Below are 20866 nucleotides of genomic sequence, written 5' to 3'. Positions count from 1 at the left end.
AGGCAGGGTCTGAATGGAAAGATAGGAAAAGAGTAAAAAATCAGGGAAACTTCTTCATCCAAAAATGTAATAGAAGTCTGTCCTTTAAGATTTTACAACACAGTTAATATTTTTGCACAAATTGAGACCATTTTTCACCTCTTATATAGACAAAAATTATGAAGATTGATAAAAATCCCGTGAGTTTGCAGGGAAAGGCACTCACATTCACCGAGAGCACACATACCCATGACCCAGTAATTCCTCTTTAGTAAATCCTATGAAACACTAGTAGGAGTGTACACAAATGTATGTATAATGGGAAAATGAAAAATTAGATAATTAAAATACTATTTTTCAGTAAGGAAAAGTCAAATTATGATATATTCATTAAGTGTAATGCGGTCGTTAAAAAGAATGAGGTAAATATAATAAATACATAGACATGGTAAAAGGGGGCCTAAAAATATAGATGAGTTAAAAAACAAAACAAAACAGATACAGAACTATATGTATACCACAATCCCTTCTTTGTGCAAATGTATATATGTGACCATATATATGTAAATGCAAACATTCCCATCACATGTTGTTGAGAAATCTCTGAACAGATGCCATCCACAATCCTAAGAGACTGGAGGGAATGGGGATGACGTTGAGAGAGGCTACCTCATTTTAGCGAATCAATTCCTATATTATTTAATGTTTTATTTTAAGGTGTAAAAAATATGAGATAAATACTTTAAAAATTTTTAATAAAGAAAATTTTGTCATAGAAATATGGGCTTGACATGATATGGTGTTAGAATCCTGTCTTCCTTAATCTTATCTCTTGATATTTGCCCTTACACCAACGCTTTCTTCTTACTCCATTTCCTCTTGCAATTCACATGGTTGAACTCTCCCAATTTTTTAAAGTCATCTCTTGACAACTTCCTTTGACCACTTCCTCACTTCCTTCACATTAGCTTTCTAGGTGGCAGGATCACATTTAAAGACAGTCCAAGCTTCCTTACCTAGTATGTTATTGTTTTTCTCTCCTGTTCTTACTATGGCCATTTATTTTTTTAAATGAAGTGAATATGGGTCATTTGTATTTTTGGATTTCTTTCAGACTTGGAGAGTAAAACAGAATCCAAAGAATTAACCTTAAAGAATGATATTTCGTGGGAAGAATTACACCATGGCCTGATGCTGGAAAGGTCCACAAGAGGAGGCACCTTGTATTCCACATTTGGAAGAATCACCAAACGTGTTAAGTTAGAAAGTCACCAGGAAAACCAAGGAATGGGTGAGGGGCAAATCCCCTTGATCCACAAGAAAATGCTTACTCAGGAGAGAGGCCAAGAATCTAACAGATTTGAGAAAAGTATTAATGTGAGCTCAAAAGTTATTCCAGGACCAGTAAGTCCTCCAAGAAAAAGAGACCATAAATATGACAAAGCTAAAAAGAGAAGTAGATACCATTTAGATTTGATTAATCATTCAAGGAGTTATACAAGAATGAAAACCTTTGAGTGTAATATTTGTGAAAAAATCTTCAAACAGCTTATTCACCTTACAGAACACATGAGAATTCATACTGGTGAGAAACCTTTCAGATGTAAAGAATGTGGAAAAGCCTTTAGCCAAAGTTCATCCCTTATTCCACATCAGAGAATCCACACTGGTGAGAAACCCTATGAATGTAAGGAATGTGGGAAAACCTTCAGACACCCATCATCTCTTACTCAACATGTGAGAATTCATACTGGGGAGAAGCCCTATGAATGTGGTGTATGTGAAAAAACATTCAGCCAGAGCATTGGGCTGATCCAGCATCTGAGAACTCATGTTAAAGAAAAACCTTTTACATGCAAAGACTGTGGAAAAACATTTTTCCAGATTAGACACCTTAGGCAACATGAGATTATTCATACTGGTGTGAAACCCTATGTTTGTAATGTATGCAGTAAAACCTTCAGCCACAGCACATATCTAACTCAACACCAGAGAACTCATACTGGAGAAAGACCATATACATGTAAGGAATGTGGGAAAGCTTTTAGCCAGAGAATACATCTTTCTATTCATCAGAGAGTACACACTGGAGTGAAACCTTACGAATGCAATCATTGTGGGAAAGCCTTTAGGCATGATTCATCCTTTGCTAAACATCAGAGAATTCATACTGGAGAAAAACCTTATGATTGTAATGAATGTGGAAAAGCCTTCAGCTGTAGTTCATCACTTATTAGACATTGCAAAACACATTTAAGAAATACCTTTAGCAATGATATGTGAAATATGTTCAACATCAAAGAATCCTCATCTTGGAGCAAAAGCCTTTAAAACGGTGATTTTCTGACTTAGATTTCAAAAACCAGTATTTTCATCGGTTTGACCCAAAGTTACAACTCTTAATTTTGCCATATTAAAAAAACCCACCTATTATTAACAGTGTTTCAGAAAAGAAAGGCATTTTAATATTTAAACATATAGGAAAGATTTAGTCATAAAGAACAGCCCTTTATATTAAGTCACCTTTGTGAAAATCTCCCAAATTTGTCTTTATTTTTCTCATTTCTCTATAGGCCAGTGGAAATTTCATCATGGCAGGTCAGTGATCTGTGGAATGGCTTTTGAGAATCACTGTTTTAAATATCCCTTTAATGAATCAGAGCAACTTTTACTTAGACCTTTATATGGCTGGAAGAGGTATAAATAAAAATATTCGTTGGCTCATTTCAAGAAGAAAAAATGTTGAAGTTATCTAAAATTGATTGATAACCTACTATACATGAGATACGTAAAATATTCATAAGTATGTTTTATGTATATATACATATATACATAAGATATGTGGTTTCTTATAAAGAAGAATTGGCAAACTTTCTGTAAGGGGCCGGGTAGTAAATAGGTTTGTTAGGTGTTATGGGCCATAAGGCCTCCGTCAGAAATGGTGAACTCTACCATTTTAGTGTAGAAGCATCCAGAGATAATGTATGACTCAGGGTATCTCAGCCTTGGCATTGCTGATCTTTTGGGCTGGATACTTTGTTATGCGCAGCTGTCCTGTGCACTGTTTATCTCTGGTCACTAGATGCCAGTGGTTCCCCAACCCATAGTGACAACCAAAAATGTCTCCAGACATTGCTAGATATTCCCTGGGGATTAAGATTGTCCCTAGTTAAGAACTGAAATGAATGAATGAATGTAGCTGTGTTCCAATAAATTTTATTTAAGAAACAGATATTGAGTTATATGTAGTCCAAAGGCTGTAGTTTGCCACTTCTGCTGTAGATTATGTAAGTGACTAATAATGGCAAGAAACACATTTAATGTCAAATTAGTATGTTTGTGTATATGTCTGTGTCACAAGTCTTATGTCCTTATCAATTCCTTTTGTATTTTGTTGCAAGAATTTTAAGAAATCACATTCGTAAAGCTGTTGTGGAAGCCTAGGTATTATTTATGGAGATATTTATGAAGACTTCAGTGTATAGTGATGCTTTTTTTGTTGTTCATAAGTACTTTGGGATGTGTCTCTAAAAAATAAGCACTCATTTTTAAGACAGCCACAATGCCGTTATTACACCTAAAATTATTAGGCCATAATTCCTTAATACATATTGATGACTTTTTGAAGACAGATATATTGAGATCAGCGGTTGCCATTTTAATTTCTTTACTTTTCCCTTTGATAAATGTATAGTATTAGATTTGACAATGTGCATTCTGTTGATTGGGAGGGATTTAGAGGTAACCCCCAGAACAACACATCTAGAGACCCACTAAAGAGAACCAGGGAGAAGGTGACTGCAAGGGCCATATTGAGGCAGGGAAGTATGAGGGAGGAAGTGGAGGAACCGACTCATAGGACTTCACTACACTTAATAGATAATGCATCCTTCTAAACATAATTGGAGATAGGTCAAATTCAGCTTCTTAGGTGGCAGAGCAATTCAATTGCCTGAGCATTGTGTGAACTATCAAAAGTAAAGCTGTAAATCTGGACTATAACATTATCTCTAGATTTTTTGTATTACTACATTTACTTTCTTTCTTAACTGGCTTCTAGTTCTTAAGTCCTTGTATGACTTTGATGGTTCAAAGGGAAGAGAGAATACACACTGTTCCTTATATATGTTCTATCATGTTTCTGTGGTCTTAGGTTTCCTAAGAGTTTGGGGTTTTCTAATGGCTTCTTTCAGGACAAGGCATGACAGGCACTTTATCAACAGTCCTTGTCTCGGTAATCTCATATAGCCTTATGGCATAAAATACAATCTCTATTTAACTGTCAAATTCACATCTCCAGCCCAGACCTCCCTCATGAGCTCCAGCTTTGTTCCTGACATCGGGCCTTTGCACTAGCTGTTCCTTTAGATGTCCTACACCCTTACCTTCTTGAACTTTGCTCAGATGTTGTGTTTTCACTGAAGCCTATCCTGATCATGCTGCTTATACTTAGCATCTCAACCTGTTCCTTACTCCCCAACTCCAATATTCCTAAACCACCTTAATTTGCTCTTTTTTTTTTTGTTACCACATATCACCTAACATAATAGATATTTTTACACATTTATTGTGCTTACTGTTTACTATTGTCTCTCCCTACTAGTATGTAAGCTCCATGAGGGCAAGGATCTGTTTTTTTCATTGATGTATATCACATAATAGGGACTCAAATATTTGTTGAATTGTTCTGATTTGAGCTGCTTGAATTATGTATCCCTGATAGCAGAGAAAGATGATACCTATACTTTCCTATGTAGATTTTGTAGGCAAGATCTTTCTGTTTTTTTCTTTTTTTTTTTCTTTTTTGCTTTGCAAATGGATGCAATTTAAGAACTATGAATTATAACTGACATACTTTTAAGATGGCAGGGTATTTTTAAATTAATTTGCCAAAAATGCAGTTCAATATGGCTGATTAACAACATAAGCTTACCTTGGTTTTTTAAGCATGAGTTAATAAAAAGTTAAGGGTGGGTAAAAGACAATACAACAGCAGACGGGAGATGTCAACATAATTTTGAAGAAGAGTGGTTACTGATTTAGCATAGCCTACAGATAAGTATACGGGCAAGAAGAAGTCCCTGGGAAGACAGGCCTTGGAGACACTGGGCATCATGGAAGACGAGGGGCTGAAAATTGGAATTGGTTGGAATTCTGTAATTAGACCCCAAGATCCCCTCACCTACCCCACACAGCAGGCTGCTACACACACATTCCTCTCTCATCCCTTTCTCCATTCCATTACCACTTTCCCTCATCTCAGAGGAGGCTAGAAGTTTATTCCCTGGAGAAGGACCAGAGTTGCTCTGGAATCAGGGACACCAGAGACAGTAGAGACCAGGGGTTAGATGCAGGGCTGGAAAGGAGACTAAGGCTACATGGGAACTGTAGGGGCCTCATCCACTTTTGCCAGTGAAAGCCAGGCTCCACCCCTTCAACAGTCTCTACCTTCACAGACTGCTGAAGGGTCTTCACATACTTAATGGGCTAGGGATCCCAGTGGGGTCTCTCTTTATAAGAGCACTAATCCCATTCATGAGGTTTCCACCTTATGACCTAAGCACCTCCTAAAGGTTCCACCTTCTAAATATCATATTGGGCATTAGGATTTCAACATATGAAGTTTAAGGGGACACAGATTTTCTGACCATAGTACACCCAAATTTATATTTCCAACTCCAAACTCTCTCTGCACTTCAGACTCTTAATTTTTAGTGCATAGTTGACTCCTGGATGTGTATTAGGCATCTCAAATTTAACAAGTCTATTTCTGAATGTGCTCTACCTCCAATGTTTCTTGTTTCCATAAATGGGGACATCTACTTAGTCAGACTCATCCTTGACGCCTCGAACTCTCCATTAAATCCATCAAAAATTCTGTGGGCTCTATCTTCAAAATATATCTTTTCTCATCACCTCCACTACTACTACCAAGTCCAGTACATGATTTTCTCTCACTTGGATTATCGTGCACTTGCATCCCCCATGGTTCATTCTCCAAATAGCACCCAAATGATTTTGTTAATATAGAAGTAAGATCATCCTGCTTCTCAGTTCGAAACTCTCAAGGGCTTCCCATTTTTTTTCAAAATAGATCCAATGTTCTTACTATAGTTTGTCTTAATATCACATTCCTTGCAAGTCGATGCACATGCCCACAAGTGCTTCCACCTCAGAGACTTTTGCCTACTGCTAACATGCTCTTTCTCCAGATATCAACATGGTTCACTTCCTGTCTATCAGGTCTCTGTTCAAATAGCATCTCATCAGAGGAACTTTTCCTTGATTACCCTCTATAAAATATCTCCCCACTTATAGTTATTCTCTTTTGGGTTGATTATATTTTATCATTCCTTTCACCCTCTTTACTAGTTTGAAGTAAAGAGGTACTCTACTTCTTTTAGTGGTTGCTCTGAAAGTTATAACATGCATCTAAAAAAAACTTTATTAAATTATAATAGTCATACAGATAAACGCATACATATGGCTATCTTGATGAATTTCAAAATTAAATATGTCTATGTAACCAGCTCATAGATTAAGAACAGAAATTATAGCATTTCAGTCATTATTCTCCAAAGGATAACGTCTAAAACCATAGGTTAATTTCACCTGTTTTTGTACTTTATATAAATGGAATTACATGGTGTGTATTCTTTTGTGTCCGGCTTCCTTTGCTCAACATTGTGTTTGTGTGATTCATTAATGTTGTGTGTAGTTGTTGAATGTTTATTTTTATTGTCGTGTGTACTCCATTTTGCGATACCGAAATATTTATTTACCCACTTCACTGTTGATAGGCATTTGAGTAGTTTCCAGTTTGGGGCTAATATAAAGAGTGTGCTATAAACATTCTAGTATGTATGTCTTTTGGTGAACATATGTATGCATTCCTGTTGGGTGTATACCCAGGAATGGGATTACTGCGTCATAATGTTTGGCTTTAGTAAATACTGCCAAATGCTTTTCCAGAATAATTGTACTAATTTACATTCTCACTAGAAGTGTCTGAAATTTAATTGGTTCTTAATTTTATCTGGGTTAATTTATCAGTTTTTTCTTTATGTTTAGCACTTTTCATCCCATGTAATAAATCTATGCCTATTGCAAGGTTATAATATTCTCCTACTATGTTCTAAAGTTTCATTGTTTTACCTATCACATTTAGCTCTGCAAACCATCTAGACTAATTTTTGTGCTGTAAAGTAGGGGTACACATGAATATCCAACTGACTCAGTACCAATTTATTAAAAAGACCTTCTTTCCCCCACCCTTGTCATAAATCAGATGATGGATGATCAATGTTTGTGTCTGAATCTGGACCCTGTTCTGTTCCATTGTTCAGTTTACCTATTATTTCACCAATACCTACCACATTTTCTTAATTACTATAATTTTATAAGAGATTTTTATGTTCAGTAATAGAAGTATTCTAGCTAATGATGTACATTTTTTTACTTATTTAATGTTATAAAATTAATGTTAATGAATACGTCTACCCTCCTCCAAGATAGTCCTTAGGGTACTTTAACTTAAACTTAGTTTAACGTAATTAATACTTAAAATGTTATATTTTAACTTAGGATATTTTAACTCCATCCCCTTCTGACCTATGTGCTATTTTTCTTGGGTATTTTAATTATATCTTTTAAAACCTCACAAATAAAAAATTTTTAGTCTGTAAATGCTCATTTAGATTTAGTTATGTATTCTGATTTCTTTGTTTTTCTTTCCTTTTTGTATCTTTGTGCTTTCATCTGGAATCATATTCTTTCCACCTGAAATTCAACCTTGAGAATTTCCTTTAGTATAATCTTCTGGTGGCAAACTTAGTTTTTATTTGTCTGAAAATGTCACTTCTATTCTTGAAGGATTTTTATTTGTCTGAAAATGTCACTTCTATTCTTGAAGGATTTTTTTTTTTTTTACTCTGCACTGAATAACTGATTGTCAATTATTTTCTCACAAAACATTGAAGATTTCATTGCATAATCTTCTGGCTTCCATCATTGCTTTATTGCTGAGATAAATTTGCTGTTACAATGCCACTTGTATTAGTCACCAAATTTTGCCACTGCATTAGTTAGCAATTGCTGCATAACAACTCTAAAACTTATTGGCTTAAAAAATAAACATTTTTTAATCTCACAATTTTCATGGATCAGTAACTCAGAAGCTGCTTAGATGGGAGGTTCTGGCTCAGGATGCAGTCAATATGAAGTTGCCATCAAGACATCAGCTGATGTTAGAGTCATCTGAAAGCTTAATTGAGGATAGAGAATACACTTCCAAGATGGCTCACTCATGTGGCTGGCAAGCTGATGCTGGTTATTCAGCTGGCTTTCCTCAGAGCAAGCAAAGAGTATGCAAGGTAGAAGTGGTAATGTCTTTTACGACTTAGCTTCTGAAATCACACACAATCACTTCCCCATATTCTATTCTTTAGAAGTGAGTCTGCCTCACATTCAAGGGGAGAGAAATTGATCTCTACATATTAGAGGGAGGAATGGATGTACTTTAAAACCACCACAGCTACTTTTAAGATTTTCTCTTTGTCTTCGGTTTTTTGAAGTTTAACTATAATGTGTCTAAGTGTGGATTTCTTTTCATTTATCCCGTTAGGTAGTTATTTGAGTTCTAATATCTGTGATCTGGTTGGTTTCATAAGTATTGAAAAAAATTCAGCCATTATCTCTTCAAATACTGTTTCTGCTCTAGCTTTTTAAACTTATGCTAGACCCCTTCTCACTGAATCATGTATGTCTCTTATCCTCTCTTCTGTATATTCTACCTTTTTGTTTCTCAATGCTCTATTCTGGATAATCTCTTCTGACCTACTTTCTATTTCATTTATTCTCTATTCAGCTATGTCTACACATCCACTGAGTTCTTAATTTTGTTACGGTATTTCTCATAGAATTTCTATTTAGTTCTTTTTTTATACCTGCTCTATCCCTTTTTATAGTTTCCAGATACCTGCCCAAACTGTCTGTTATCATTTATTTCTTTGAACAAAGAAAATAGAAATTATTTTATAGTTTGCATCTGATAATTCCAAAACAAGTTATTTTTGCACGTCTTTTTCTGTTTATGTTTCTGATGAAACATTCACCAAAAATAGTCTAGTTTCCTTTGTACCTGTTTAATTCTGTACTTAAAATTTCTATGATAACTTTTGTGTAGGAACAATTTAAGGCCTAAAAATATAATGCTTTCCTCCAGTGAGGATTTGTATTCGCTTTTGCCAGTTATCTATCTGGTGACATTACAGTTAGAGACCACCTGAAACCAAGACTAAGACTTAAGACAGACAATTTGACCCCAGCCTGTAAATTCCTCCCAAGCTATTCCACTACCAATTCATCCTCATCCTGAAGGTGTAGCCCTTTGGAGTCCCAGTTATTATACAGAGGGTCTTCTATTTTACTCCTTACACATTGTGTTTTATTTATTTTTTTCTCTTTTGAAGTACAAAAGGAAGATCATCATTTTCCAGCTAGCTAAATGCCTCAGGGCAAAAGCATCTTCCAGTGTTCCAAGTTGGATTACCTCCTTGGATCCTGGCTTTCCAGCTTATGGCCTGGTAATTCTATCTTGCCATCTCTTAGACACCTTGTTATGGGCTGAATTGTGTGTCCCAAAATTCATATGTCAAAACCCTAACCCCCAGTACTGTATTTAATCACATATTTCAGTGATTAAACTTAATCACTTTAAAGAGATTATTGAGTTAAAATGAAGCGTTAGGTTGTGCTCTAAACCCAACTGACTGGTGTCCTTATAAGAAAAGGAAATTTGTGCACACAGAGAGACACCAAGGGCATGCAAGTACAAGAAGGAAAGACCACGTCAGAACACAAGGAGGAGAGACCAGGAGAGGATACAGGGAGAAGACCAAATGAAGACACAGTCATTTGCAAGCCAAAGAGAAAGGTCTCAGAAGAAATCAACCCCACTGAGACCTGGATCCTGGATTTTTAGCCTCCACAACTGTGAGAAAATACAGTTCTGTCATTTAAGCCACCCAGTTGGTGTTATTTTATGACAGCCCTAGCAAATTAACACACACCTCTAAGAACATTAATATATATATGTATGTATATATATAAGCATTATATATAAAAGCATATTTTATTTTATTTATTTATTTATTTATTTATTTATTTATTTATTTATATATTCCAGACTTATTTTTTATTATTGTTTTCTGAGGGGGGTTGTTATAAATATCCTAGCCCACATTAACAGAAAGAGGAACTCCAGTTATCCTCTGTCCCCCACTCTACACACTGCTTTCCTTTTCCTCATAGCCCTTATCATCACCTGGGATATTATCTTTTTCTTTTTTTTTTTTTTGTCTATTTAGTCTCATTGGATATAAGATGCAAGAAAGCAGGGACTGCATTTTGATAACTGCTGTATCCTCCGACCTTGTAACAATGCATGGCAGACCTAGACACTAAGAAGACAGTTGAATGAATGAATGAATGAATGAATGAATGACAGAGAAGGGGCTTCCCCACTGGAAGAGCTCCCAGTCACGTAGTCTCTGGGGACCACTGTCGGAAAAAGTAAGGCGGTCTGCTTGGGTGGCCACCGCCCCTGGGTCTGGGCAGCCCTCGTGGGCGCGCTCCGCCGGATCCGGGTTTCCGGGTTTTCGGGCGCTCCCCAGCATTCCCGGAGCGGGCGGGCTTCTGGCGGCCCTCGTGGGCGGAGCCGGCAGCGGGCGAGGCGGAGCCTGCAGCCGGGCTTGAGGCGCCCACCGGAAGACGCTAGGGCGCTGGACTGGGTGGCGGCACGGCCGCGTGGGTGGGCCGCACCCGGGGGCCCACTGGGGCCTGCGCTAGGGCGACTCGCAGCGCTGGCAACCGGGAGGGCGCGTGGGGAGGCAGAGGCGCGGGGAGACACCGCGCTGCGGCCCAAGAAGCGGGGCACTGGGGACCTGGCCACTGCCGCCTCCCGGGCATTAGAGCCGCAGCTGGCGAGGTGTATCCTCGCCTGGGTCCGCGGAAAGCCAGTTCAGGGCACCCCTCCCACTGCGGCCCCCAGAGCCCGGCTCTTGTGGGTGCAGCTGAGAAAGGCCACCTTGGAAGACGGTGGGTTGACGTGGAGCAGCAGCACCCTCCCTAGGCCGCCTGTCGTGGGGAATTTGGAGAAGACCCACCTCCAGTCCGGAGGCCGACGTGAACATTGGCTGTTTTTTGATTGTTTGTTTTTTGTATTTTGGGTTTTTTGAGGAATGGTTGTGTTGAGTGGGGATGTGGTCTGTCTGTAAAAGGCTGGGCACGAACAAATCCGTTACCACTCAGTCCTCCTCTAAAGAGACACCCTCTGGAGCTGAAAGCCTCGAGAGCGAGTGCACTTACGCCCGGGTCTCTGGTCCTACCTGCGTCCAAGGCCGATCTGGTGAGTAGGAGGCTACATCGCCTGTGTCTGGTTGTTTCTAAGCTAGTTGTTTCTAAGTCCGAGGGAGGCATATTTGGGAGCAGCGAAAAGGGGCATCTTTGAAAGGAAGATTCTCTGTCATTAACTGTTTCATAAGTTTCTCCACCTTTGTAACAAGACATTTGTTATATATTCAGAGACAGCATATTTCCCACATTCTCCAGAGTTCATAGGATGTGCAGCTCCTTTCTCTTCATCAGTTACAGCTGAAAAAAAGATACACCAGTAAACCACATACCCTACCCAACAAACTTCAAAAAGTTGGGTTGGCCTCCTTTCCACTAGGACTGTTCTTGGGGCTCCAGGTACAATGGACCTGGACTTAACCTGCTCAGATGCCAGGAGTTGGATGATTTAGATGATACATTTGAGTTTTTTGTTTTGTTTTTTTTCCAAATTTGCCTGTTACAAACAGCTATGCAGTACTCATTATACTCGAGGTACTGTATTTCCTCCATTTAACGATTTACCCTCTCTCCCAATTTTGACATTTTTGAAACCAGGATGCATCTTAACAAAGAGGTTAAAAGGACTTGCCCGCTGCTAGGGAATCACATGGGTTGTGATGTGTCTGTCACTGCTTGCCTATGTGAAAACTGCAGCTATGTGATTATTCCATCAGTTGAGATACTTGAAAGGAACTTTAAATTGAAATCTCTAATTGTTTTAAAAAATAACTTTAAAAGATACGCTATGATGCAGCATTAAAACAAAATGTTTATAACAATGTTTAAGAGTTTGCCGTATGCCTAACATTGTCTCTAATCAACATTACAACCCTATGAAGAAAAAACATATATTATTATTCCTATTTTATAGATGAAGAAACTGAAGCTCAGACAGTTGAAGTGCCTCAGAGTTTTTAAATGCAAGTATCAGGATTCTAACCCAGGCTGTCTGATTTCAAACATGCATGCAGCTTACAAAGAGAGAAGTTAAGGCAGAATCTGTGCATGTTTGTGTATCTTTCGCTTTTTGTGTATGTGTGTATGGAACTGGGAGGTGGAGTCATATCCAAGAGCATTGATTATACTTATTCTCACATTGATGGCAAATCTTTGTTTTTGGATCTTTTGCAGTTTTGAATATATTTTTTTTGCAAGCTCTGGAGTTCTGGCTGTATGATCAGTGCTTCTGGATTCCTCATCTCCTGCCTTTTGCTCCTCTAGAAGAACAAAGGCATGCACTCAGACCTCCTCAACCGGCTGCCTCCCAAGGAGGCAGTACTGAATTTAAGAGAGGAGCGAGTTTTTCAGCATTGTTAAAGTCACATCGGCTTCTAGGAGCCCCTAGGATCTGGTGCCGCAGGAACATGCTGAAGGCTGGAAATTGTGATCGGAAGACCACACAACTGTGAAGCCCCTCAGCAGAGGTTCTGGCAGTTTCCCCACCAGAAGTGGACAAGCCCAGCCAACAGGTTGTGGTCATGCTGCAGCAGCTCCTGATCACCTTGCCCACCCAGGCCAGCACCTGGGTGAAATTGCACCATCCTAAGAAGGCCCAGGAGGGGGCGCTTCTGTGGGAGGATGTGACTAAGCTCTTTGAAGGAGAAGGTGAGAATAGACTGATGGTTGTGGGGATGGAAGGAGAAGAAGGAGGTCTCGTTTGTGTGTGAAAAGATAGATACATATTTCATTGTTCTGATCTCTTGGGAGAAAATTGAGGGAAAGCAGGTCTCTGAGGTTCATACTTGTGGCTTTTGGGAAGGGAATAGCTATGAGAGAAAATATTCTGCTCCATGCCGCTCCATGCTGCTCCCATCTCCCATCCTCAAATACACACGTGACAAGAAGACAGGCACAAGATGTTCCCCACCAGCCACTCCCAAGTGTGTAAATGTGATTCATAGACAGCAAGGTCAAAGGCTTTTGCACCTTTAGGACCTCCAATGGTTTTCTTTCACAAGTTTCAGTCACTTTAGCCCCAAACTAATATTTTTCACGAGTATCTGTTCGTTTTCATCTTCTACTGAGAGGAAGGAATGATATGCTTGATTACTTTCATTTTACCTTGAAATATAAGGGTTCAATGAGAAACATGTCCAAGATTACATGTTATTTAGTGTTGTGGTCAGGATAGATAGATGGACAGAGGAATTGGTGTGTTTCGTGTGGTCTCTTAGTTCATACCTTTAACACTTCAAAAACAGCCAATATTTATTGTATTCTCACTGTGCCAAGCAGGGACTTTGCTAAGCACCTTGACAGATGGAAAAATGAATAATGATCTTTAGTGCTAATTATTAATTGATAGAGATAGACACATACCCAGATCAAAATAATAGCAGGTAGCCTAGGAAAATGCTATGGTAAAATTCTTTTGGAAGACAAGGGATGGGAAGCATTCTTCCGATTGTATTTATATGAGAAATTTTAACAAATGAGATAGCATTGAATTTGGCCTTGAAAGTTGTACAAGTTTTTTAGAGATGATTTGGGGAAAGGATACATGAGTGGATACCTTGAAGAGTGGTTCAGAGAGTGGAGAACGTTGTAGTCTAACTGAGGGTTAAGAATGTGGTCAATATATGTGTCAACAGGTAAAGGATGGTGATTAGAGGCAATCAATGATGGGAAAATATGCTCCAGGGAGATTATAGAGTGCCTAGAAGGCCATGGGAAATGTCTGGATTTTTCTTTGTTTTGGGGAACCTTTGAACAGAGGCACGGTCTGGTGGATCTGTGTTTTTGGACCAGGATTGACCATTGGGAAATACTGATCCCCAAAGCAGTGCACAGCAGATCTCATTAAGGAGGCTCCAGTCTGCTCTTGCGTCATTCTAAATGTCCCTCTTTGTGAATATATTGAGGGAAGAGCCACATTCAGCAGGTCTGCAGGCAGTTTTTTGGTTTGGGGGATTTGGGGAGATGCAAACTTCATGGCTCTTTTCCTTCCTCAGCTCTGCTATCTCAGGATGCTGATGAGACCCAGGGAGAAAGTTTAAAGGATGAAGTGACCTCTAGGGCCTCGACTGCAGAATCCCAGGTGGGTTGGAGTTCGCTCTCATTTTCTTGACATGCTTTTTGGTTTTTAAGGCCATAACTTGCCCCTTTTTTGGGGAGTAAAGGGAGTATTGAGGCTAATGAATTCAACCTTGGGAGCTCAGAGCAAGTTGCTCTTATACAGAAAACTGGGCCGTGGTGGTAGCAATTTATGTCCTTATAGTGGCTTCCCACTGTGTAACTCTTGTTTCTAACCAACATCTAGATCTAATGTTGTGCTAATTTCTGTAGAGAAAGCAAAATGAATGATATCATTCTAGCCCCTAAAAACCAACAGATACCACTTGGGATCTAAGATAAGCCTCATTTTATTTGAGTATTTCATATTAAAAGACAGACTTTGTAAGTGAGAAGAAAGTTCTGACATTCTTAATGATGTACATATATTGCTTGTGAACTTCATGAGGTGACCTTTAGTGTAGTATTGGGAACAGAGGACAAACTGCAGCCAAAGAAGTGAGTAAAGAAGAAATGGTCATGCCACACATTGCACACAGTAGGCCAAGCAGATACAGCAGGGCATCAGGAGTGGTGAGAAGAATAGGTGAAACAGAAGGAAAATTGTTGAATAAACAAGAAGGGAAGACTATTAAAGAGAAGATGTTATTCGAGAACAGAAGAATTTCAAGTGAAAAGAACTTGGGTTCTGAAATTAGATGGTAAAGGATTAGATGGTAAAGGAATTGAATTCTTCTTTTGTATTTACTAGCTTAGTGATCTGGGGCAATTTTTTTTTTTTGCTGTTTACAACCCCATTTCTGCAACTAATTCAGATGCTAATACCTTCTAGGATTGAAATGCATTCTAAAGTTATTTACAGAAATATGGAAGAAGTGACAATAGTCTAATTTTTTAAAGAGTTAACTTATTTCTGTATTCTACTTTTCTGGAATTTCTTCCTGACATTTATCAAAAACTGATGGGATTCTTAGCACTGGGAAAAGATTAATTTTTTTAAATTGTGGTATAATTTACATATGGGAAAAAAACACTTAAGAAAGTGCATAGTATGTGTGTACCATGCAATTAAATCAAGATAAAGAACATGCCCACAATCTCAGAAAGTTTCCTCATACCTCTTTCTAATCAAAACTCTGCTTCACCCCCAGGAGAGAGTATATGAGATCTCTGTATTATTTCTTATAACTGCATGTAAATAGATTTACATATAAAATCCTGTAAAATTATCTCAAAATAGAAGGTTTTAATAAGAATGTATATTCTCTAGTCGTTAGGTATAATGTTCTATAAATGTCAGGTTAAGTTAGCAATAAGTTGTTCAAGCTATATCCTTAACGAATTTTTGTCTACTTGTGTCAATTACTGAGAGAGGAATATTAAAATCTCTAATTATTGTGGTTTTGTCCATATCACCCTTTAATTCTATCAACTCTAGTTTGAATTCTATTAGATGCATAAATGTGTGGGATTGTTGTCTTCCTGATGAACTGACCCTTTATCATTATGAAATGTCTCTTTTTATACCTAGTAATATTCCTTTTTCTGAAGTCCACTTTGTCTTATTTAATATAGCTTCTCCGGTGTTCTTTTAGTTATTGTTTGTATGGTATAGCTTTTTACATTCTTTTACTTTTGACCTACCTGTGTCTTTATATTTAAAGTGTGACCTTCTTAAATATAGCTGGGTCTTGCTTGGTTAGTTCATTTACATAATCATTAATACAATGGGATTTAAGTGTATAATCTTGTTCTTTGTTTGCTGTTTGTCCCATCTGTTCTTTGTTTCTTTGTCCTTCCTCTCCTGCCTTCTTTTGAATTGAACAGTTTTTTAGTATTCCATTTTATGTCCCTAATTAGTTTTTAGCTATACTTCTTTGATTGTTTTTAGCGGTTACTTTAGCCATTACAATATACATTTTTTAACATATCACAGTTGCTTCGAATTAATATTATACTGTTTCACAAACAATATGAAAGCATTATATTTCTATTTACTCTCTCTCATTCTTTGTATATTGTCATCATACGTTTCACTTAACATGTTATAAACTCCACAATACATTGTTCTTATTTTTACTTTTAACAGTAAATTGTGTCATAGAAAAATTAAGAAAAGGAAAAGAAAATGAGTCTTTCATATGTACCCACATATTTACCAATTCTGGCACTCTTAATTCCTTCCTTTAGTTCTGAGCTTCTATCTGGCATCATTTCCCTGCAGACTAAAGAATGTCTTTTAGCATTTCTTGTAGTGTGGGTGTCCTGATGACAAATTCTCACTGTTTTTTGTTGATCTAAAAATATCTTTATATTATCTTCCTATTTGAGGATCTTTTACTGGATATAGATTTCTAGGTTGACTGTTCTTTCTTTTAAGCACTATAAAGATGTTTTATGATCTTTTATTTATATTGTTCAGGATGAGAAGTTAGCTGTGTTTTTCTTATCATTTGCCTATATATGGTGTGTCTGCTTTTTTTTAATGACACTTTCCTTGTTTTTCTTTTTCCTTCTTTCCTGCCTTCTTTTGGCTACTTTTGCAATCTTCTCTTTTAACTTTGTTCTTCAGCACTTTTACTCTGATGTGCATGGGAATGGTTTTCTTTGAATTTATTTTTTCTGGGGCTCGCTGAGCTTCTTGAATCTGCAGATTGATTTGGAAACTTTTCAGCCTTTATCTCTTCAAATATTTTTCTGCCCATTTTCTCATCTCCTGAGATTCTAATGATATGTATATGAAACTGCTTGATATCCCAGATTTATTTTCTCTTGGTACTTCAGTTTTAATAATATCTACTGAACTGTCTTAAGTTTTACTGATCTTGTCTTTATCAGAGTCTAGTCTGCCATTAAGCCCATCCAGTGGGCTTTTCAGATATATTTTTCGGCTGTAGAATTTTCATTTAGTTCTTTTTTTAGCATTTCTGTCTCTCCCTCAATTGCTCATGTTTTCACCCATTCTATCTATATTTTATTTTAAATTATTTAACATATTTTAATAATTGCTTTAAGCTTTTTGTCTACTAATTTTAATGACTTGGTCACCCATATGTTTGCTTCTATTGATTTTTATTGATTATAGGTCAGATTTTCCTCCTTATTCACATGTCTGACAATTTTTATTATAGTTCAGATACTGTGAATAAAAGAATAGTGGAGGTTTAAACATATATATAGTTTGTTTTGTCTCATTCTGTTTATTTCTAAAATACTCTAAGCCCTTTCCTCTGGTGGTTAATAAGTACTGATTCTTCATATTTCTCCTAGAGCTGTGGCTGTGGTCTGGCTAAGATACAGCTTTGATTGAGTTCACTTCTGATTAACCCAGCTACCAGTACCCCACGCCAGCACTGTGGAGGGGATGATCTTTTTTTTTATTTCTTCAGTATTTGAGCTAGGAAGGAGTTAAGACTACAGTTCTGGACAGTTTTGTTCTTTTTTTTTTTTTTTTTCCATTAAACTCCAGCAGAGCCCCAGAATTTAAGGTCAGCAGGAATGCCTTGGTCTTTGCACAATTTTTTTTTTTTTTTTTTTCCATTAAACTCCAGCAGAGCCCCAGAATTTAAGGTCAGCAGGAATGCCTTGGTCTTTGCACAATAGGTGCTAAAAGCCTTTCTGATCTCATCTTCTTCCACTCTCCCCTTTACTAACCTGCCTCCACTGATACTGTTCACTTTTCTGTTTCTCAGACAAGGCAAGGTCACTCTCACCTTAGTTCCTTTATACCAACCTAAAATTTTCTCCCTTTAAACTTCCACATGACTTTTCCTCACTGAATTCACACCTCTGGTCAAATGTCACCCTTTTCAGAGAGGCCTTCTCCAACATCACTACCCTCACTGTGACTCTCTCTATTCTCCTTATCCTGCTTAACAGTTTCCAAGGCACATATGACCACCTGTCTTTCTATGTATTGAATTATTTATGTAATCTCTAGAGAATTTCTAAACAGATCTAGAGGAGGCTCCAAGTAAAACAATTTAGAATCCCTTGAAACTTAGAATACTATCAGAACTCCTTGGACTTTGATGGAGGTGATCTCTGGCTGAAAATAAATATATTTGATATTCTAGGAACGATTGACCTTCAAGGACATATCTGTGAACTTCACTCAGGAGGAGTGGGGGCAACTGACTCCTGCTCACCAGAATTTGTACCGGGAGGTGATGTTGGAAAACTACGGGAACCTGGTCTCAGTGGGTAAGGATGGGCTAAACGTATAAAACCTGCCCATTACAGGAGAATCATTATTTCTAAATTGTTAAATGTTGTAGATTCCCTGGATCTTGGCCTTGGGTCCTGTATTCAGGATGTCTCATTCCTTTGAAAATCAAGTCAGGACATATCCGATTCTCCTTCCTCAGGGGAACAACTTTACTTTGTAGAGCTAGAATAGACATGGTGTGGTGCCCCTTTCTATTTTCAGAAACCCTATCAGAGGACTGGAACTAAATTCTGGGGGTAGCTCTTAGACTTCAGCATAAACATTCATATTCTTTTTTTATTCCATAAGCAGGATATCAAATTTCCAAACCTAGGGTAATTTCCCAGTTGGAGAAAGGAGAAGACCCATGGATAACAGAGAAAGAAGGCCCAGGACATCCCAGTTCAGGTGAGACCAAGGCAGATACTAGGTTTTCACATGTAGGCCGGCGTGCCCAAAGTCTTTTCTAGGCTGTGGCCACTGGACAGGTCATGCATTAGACTTGACTTCACCCCTCACTCTGCCACCTCTTTTTTTCCACTTGACCTTGGGAAAGTTTTTCTGGAGTTGGAGGGAAGAGAAGTCTTATCTTCATTAAGGTTAAACTTGATTTTCCCTTTTTCTTTAGTATCCTAAAGTCAGCAATTGAAAACTCCTTTCTCTATTTAGTCAGCTGTATGTGGTCTATCCTTACAGAAGACAGATCTCTTTTTAGGATTCTCACTGCAGTCTACAAATCTTAATATTCTCTCTTGTATTCTGTTCACCATATTTCATTTAATAATCCTAGCTTTCAGTTCCCACTCTTTTTAACTCATGTATCTTAATTTTTTGTAACAATTACAATTTCCTGCAAGAGAAATTACCACAGGATTCCTTCTCACCAAATTCAAAGATCTACCACAATCTCCTTAAAGTCTGCCATTTTATGAAATATTTTTGATGTTCAGAAAGGCATAGAGAACACTATAACAAGTTTCTTTGTAGCTTCCACCTAGATTAAGAAATAAAATAGAGTTGAAGCCTCATTGTTCCCCTCCTACCTTTTGAAAAAAACAACTTTTCTGAGTATAAATATTACCATTCTCATATATGTCATCATAATTTTATTATATGTGTATATCCCTCAACAATATATAGCACTTTTTCATATCTTATTTTTAAATAAAAGGTAAATATACTTCTTCTACTTGCTTTTCTCATTCAACACTGTTCCTATTTATCCGTATTGTTCCAGTTCGTACACTTCGTTGACTTAATAAACCACAGTTTATTTATCCACTTTCCTGTTGGTAAACATTTATACTGTTTCTAAATTGGGGCTTACAAAGATGCTGCAGTCAATCTTCATGTATGTATCTTCTTGTGTACGTATACACGTGTTTCTTAGGTTTAATTAGGTTTAATTTACCTGGGATTTATTTTATATATAGTGTGAAGTGAGTAGTGTAATATTTTTCCCATGGATAATCAGTCTACGAATAATTTATAAGTTTATTATTACAATTATTAATAGTTATTTATTAATAGTTAATGGTACTCTGTCACCTGTCAAGTTTGTTTATCTGCTTGGGTCTATTTCTGGGCTCTCTATTCTGTTCCAGTTTTCTGTTTTTCTATAGCTACTCTAATGCCAGGCTGTCTTAATTACTGTATTTCATCTGAAACTTAATATCTGGTAGAGGTAGTTCTCCTATCTTGTTCTTCAAAATTATCCTGGCTATTCTTAACCCCTTGCTTTTCCATACAAGTTGTATAATGAATGCATCAAATATATATAATGCATCAAAATTATATAATGCATGCATTACATACACACACTTATAAATACTCTAGTGGTAGTTTGATTAGAATAGAATTGAATTTATAGAAAAATTTGGGAGGATTAATATTATGCTATTGAGTCTTGCTGTCCAGGAACATGGTATATTGCTCTGTTTATTGATATTTCCTAATTTTTTTCCAATAAAGTTTCAGGATTTTCCCCATAAAGCTCTTTTACATATTGAATCTCTTTTCTTACATTCATGTTGAAGACCCTATATTTTGTCGCTTTTATAGATGACATTTAAAATTGTGTTTTTTTGTTTGTTGCTTGTGTATAATAACAGAATTGGTTTTGTATATTGATCTTATAGCTGATCACCTTGTTTCACTCTGTTATTAATTCCAGTACATTCTCAGGTTTTCTCATTTTCAACTTATAATAATGAAAATAATAATAAAAACAACAGTTATATTCTTTCCCTGCCTCTGGATGAAATCTCAAAGAGT

General features: G+C 37.3%; 1 protein-coding gene across 1 annotated transcript in view; it reads left to right on the top strand.

The window, feature by feature from the left end:
• Nucleotides 1-20866, top strand: part of ZFP69B (ZFP69 zinc finger protein B) — a 32050-nt gene that overhangs the window by 7061 nt on the left and 4123 nt on the right. The window contains exons 5-10 of the mRNA XM_023522007.1: nucleotides 1094-2261; nucleotides 11259-11386; nucleotides 12781-12978; nucleotides 14325-14410; nucleotides 18462-18588; nucleotides 18902-19000. Coding sequence (XP_023377775.1) covers nucleotides 1094-2261; nucleotides 11259-11386; nucleotides 12781-12978; nucleotides 14325-14410; nucleotides 18462-18588; nucleotides 18902-19000 — 1806 coding nt within the window. The remainder of the gene's footprint in view (nucleotides 1-1093; nucleotides 2262-11258; nucleotides 11387-12780; nucleotides 12979-14324; nucleotides 14411-18461; nucleotides 18589-18901; nucleotides 19001-20866) is intronic.

The sequence above is a fragment of the Pteropus vampyrus genome, unplaced genomic scaffold (genome assembly GCF_000151845.1).
Source record: "Pteropus vampyrus isolate Shadow unplaced genomic scaffold, Pvam_2.0 Scaffold326, whole genome shotgun sequence".
Taxonomy (NCBI): Eukaryota; Metazoa; Chordata; class Mammalia; order Chiroptera; family Pteropodidae; genus Pteropus; species Pteropus vampyrus.
The sequence above is the reverse complement of the archived record's forward strand: the minus strand, read 5'-3'. Positions and strand labels throughout refer to the sequence as shown.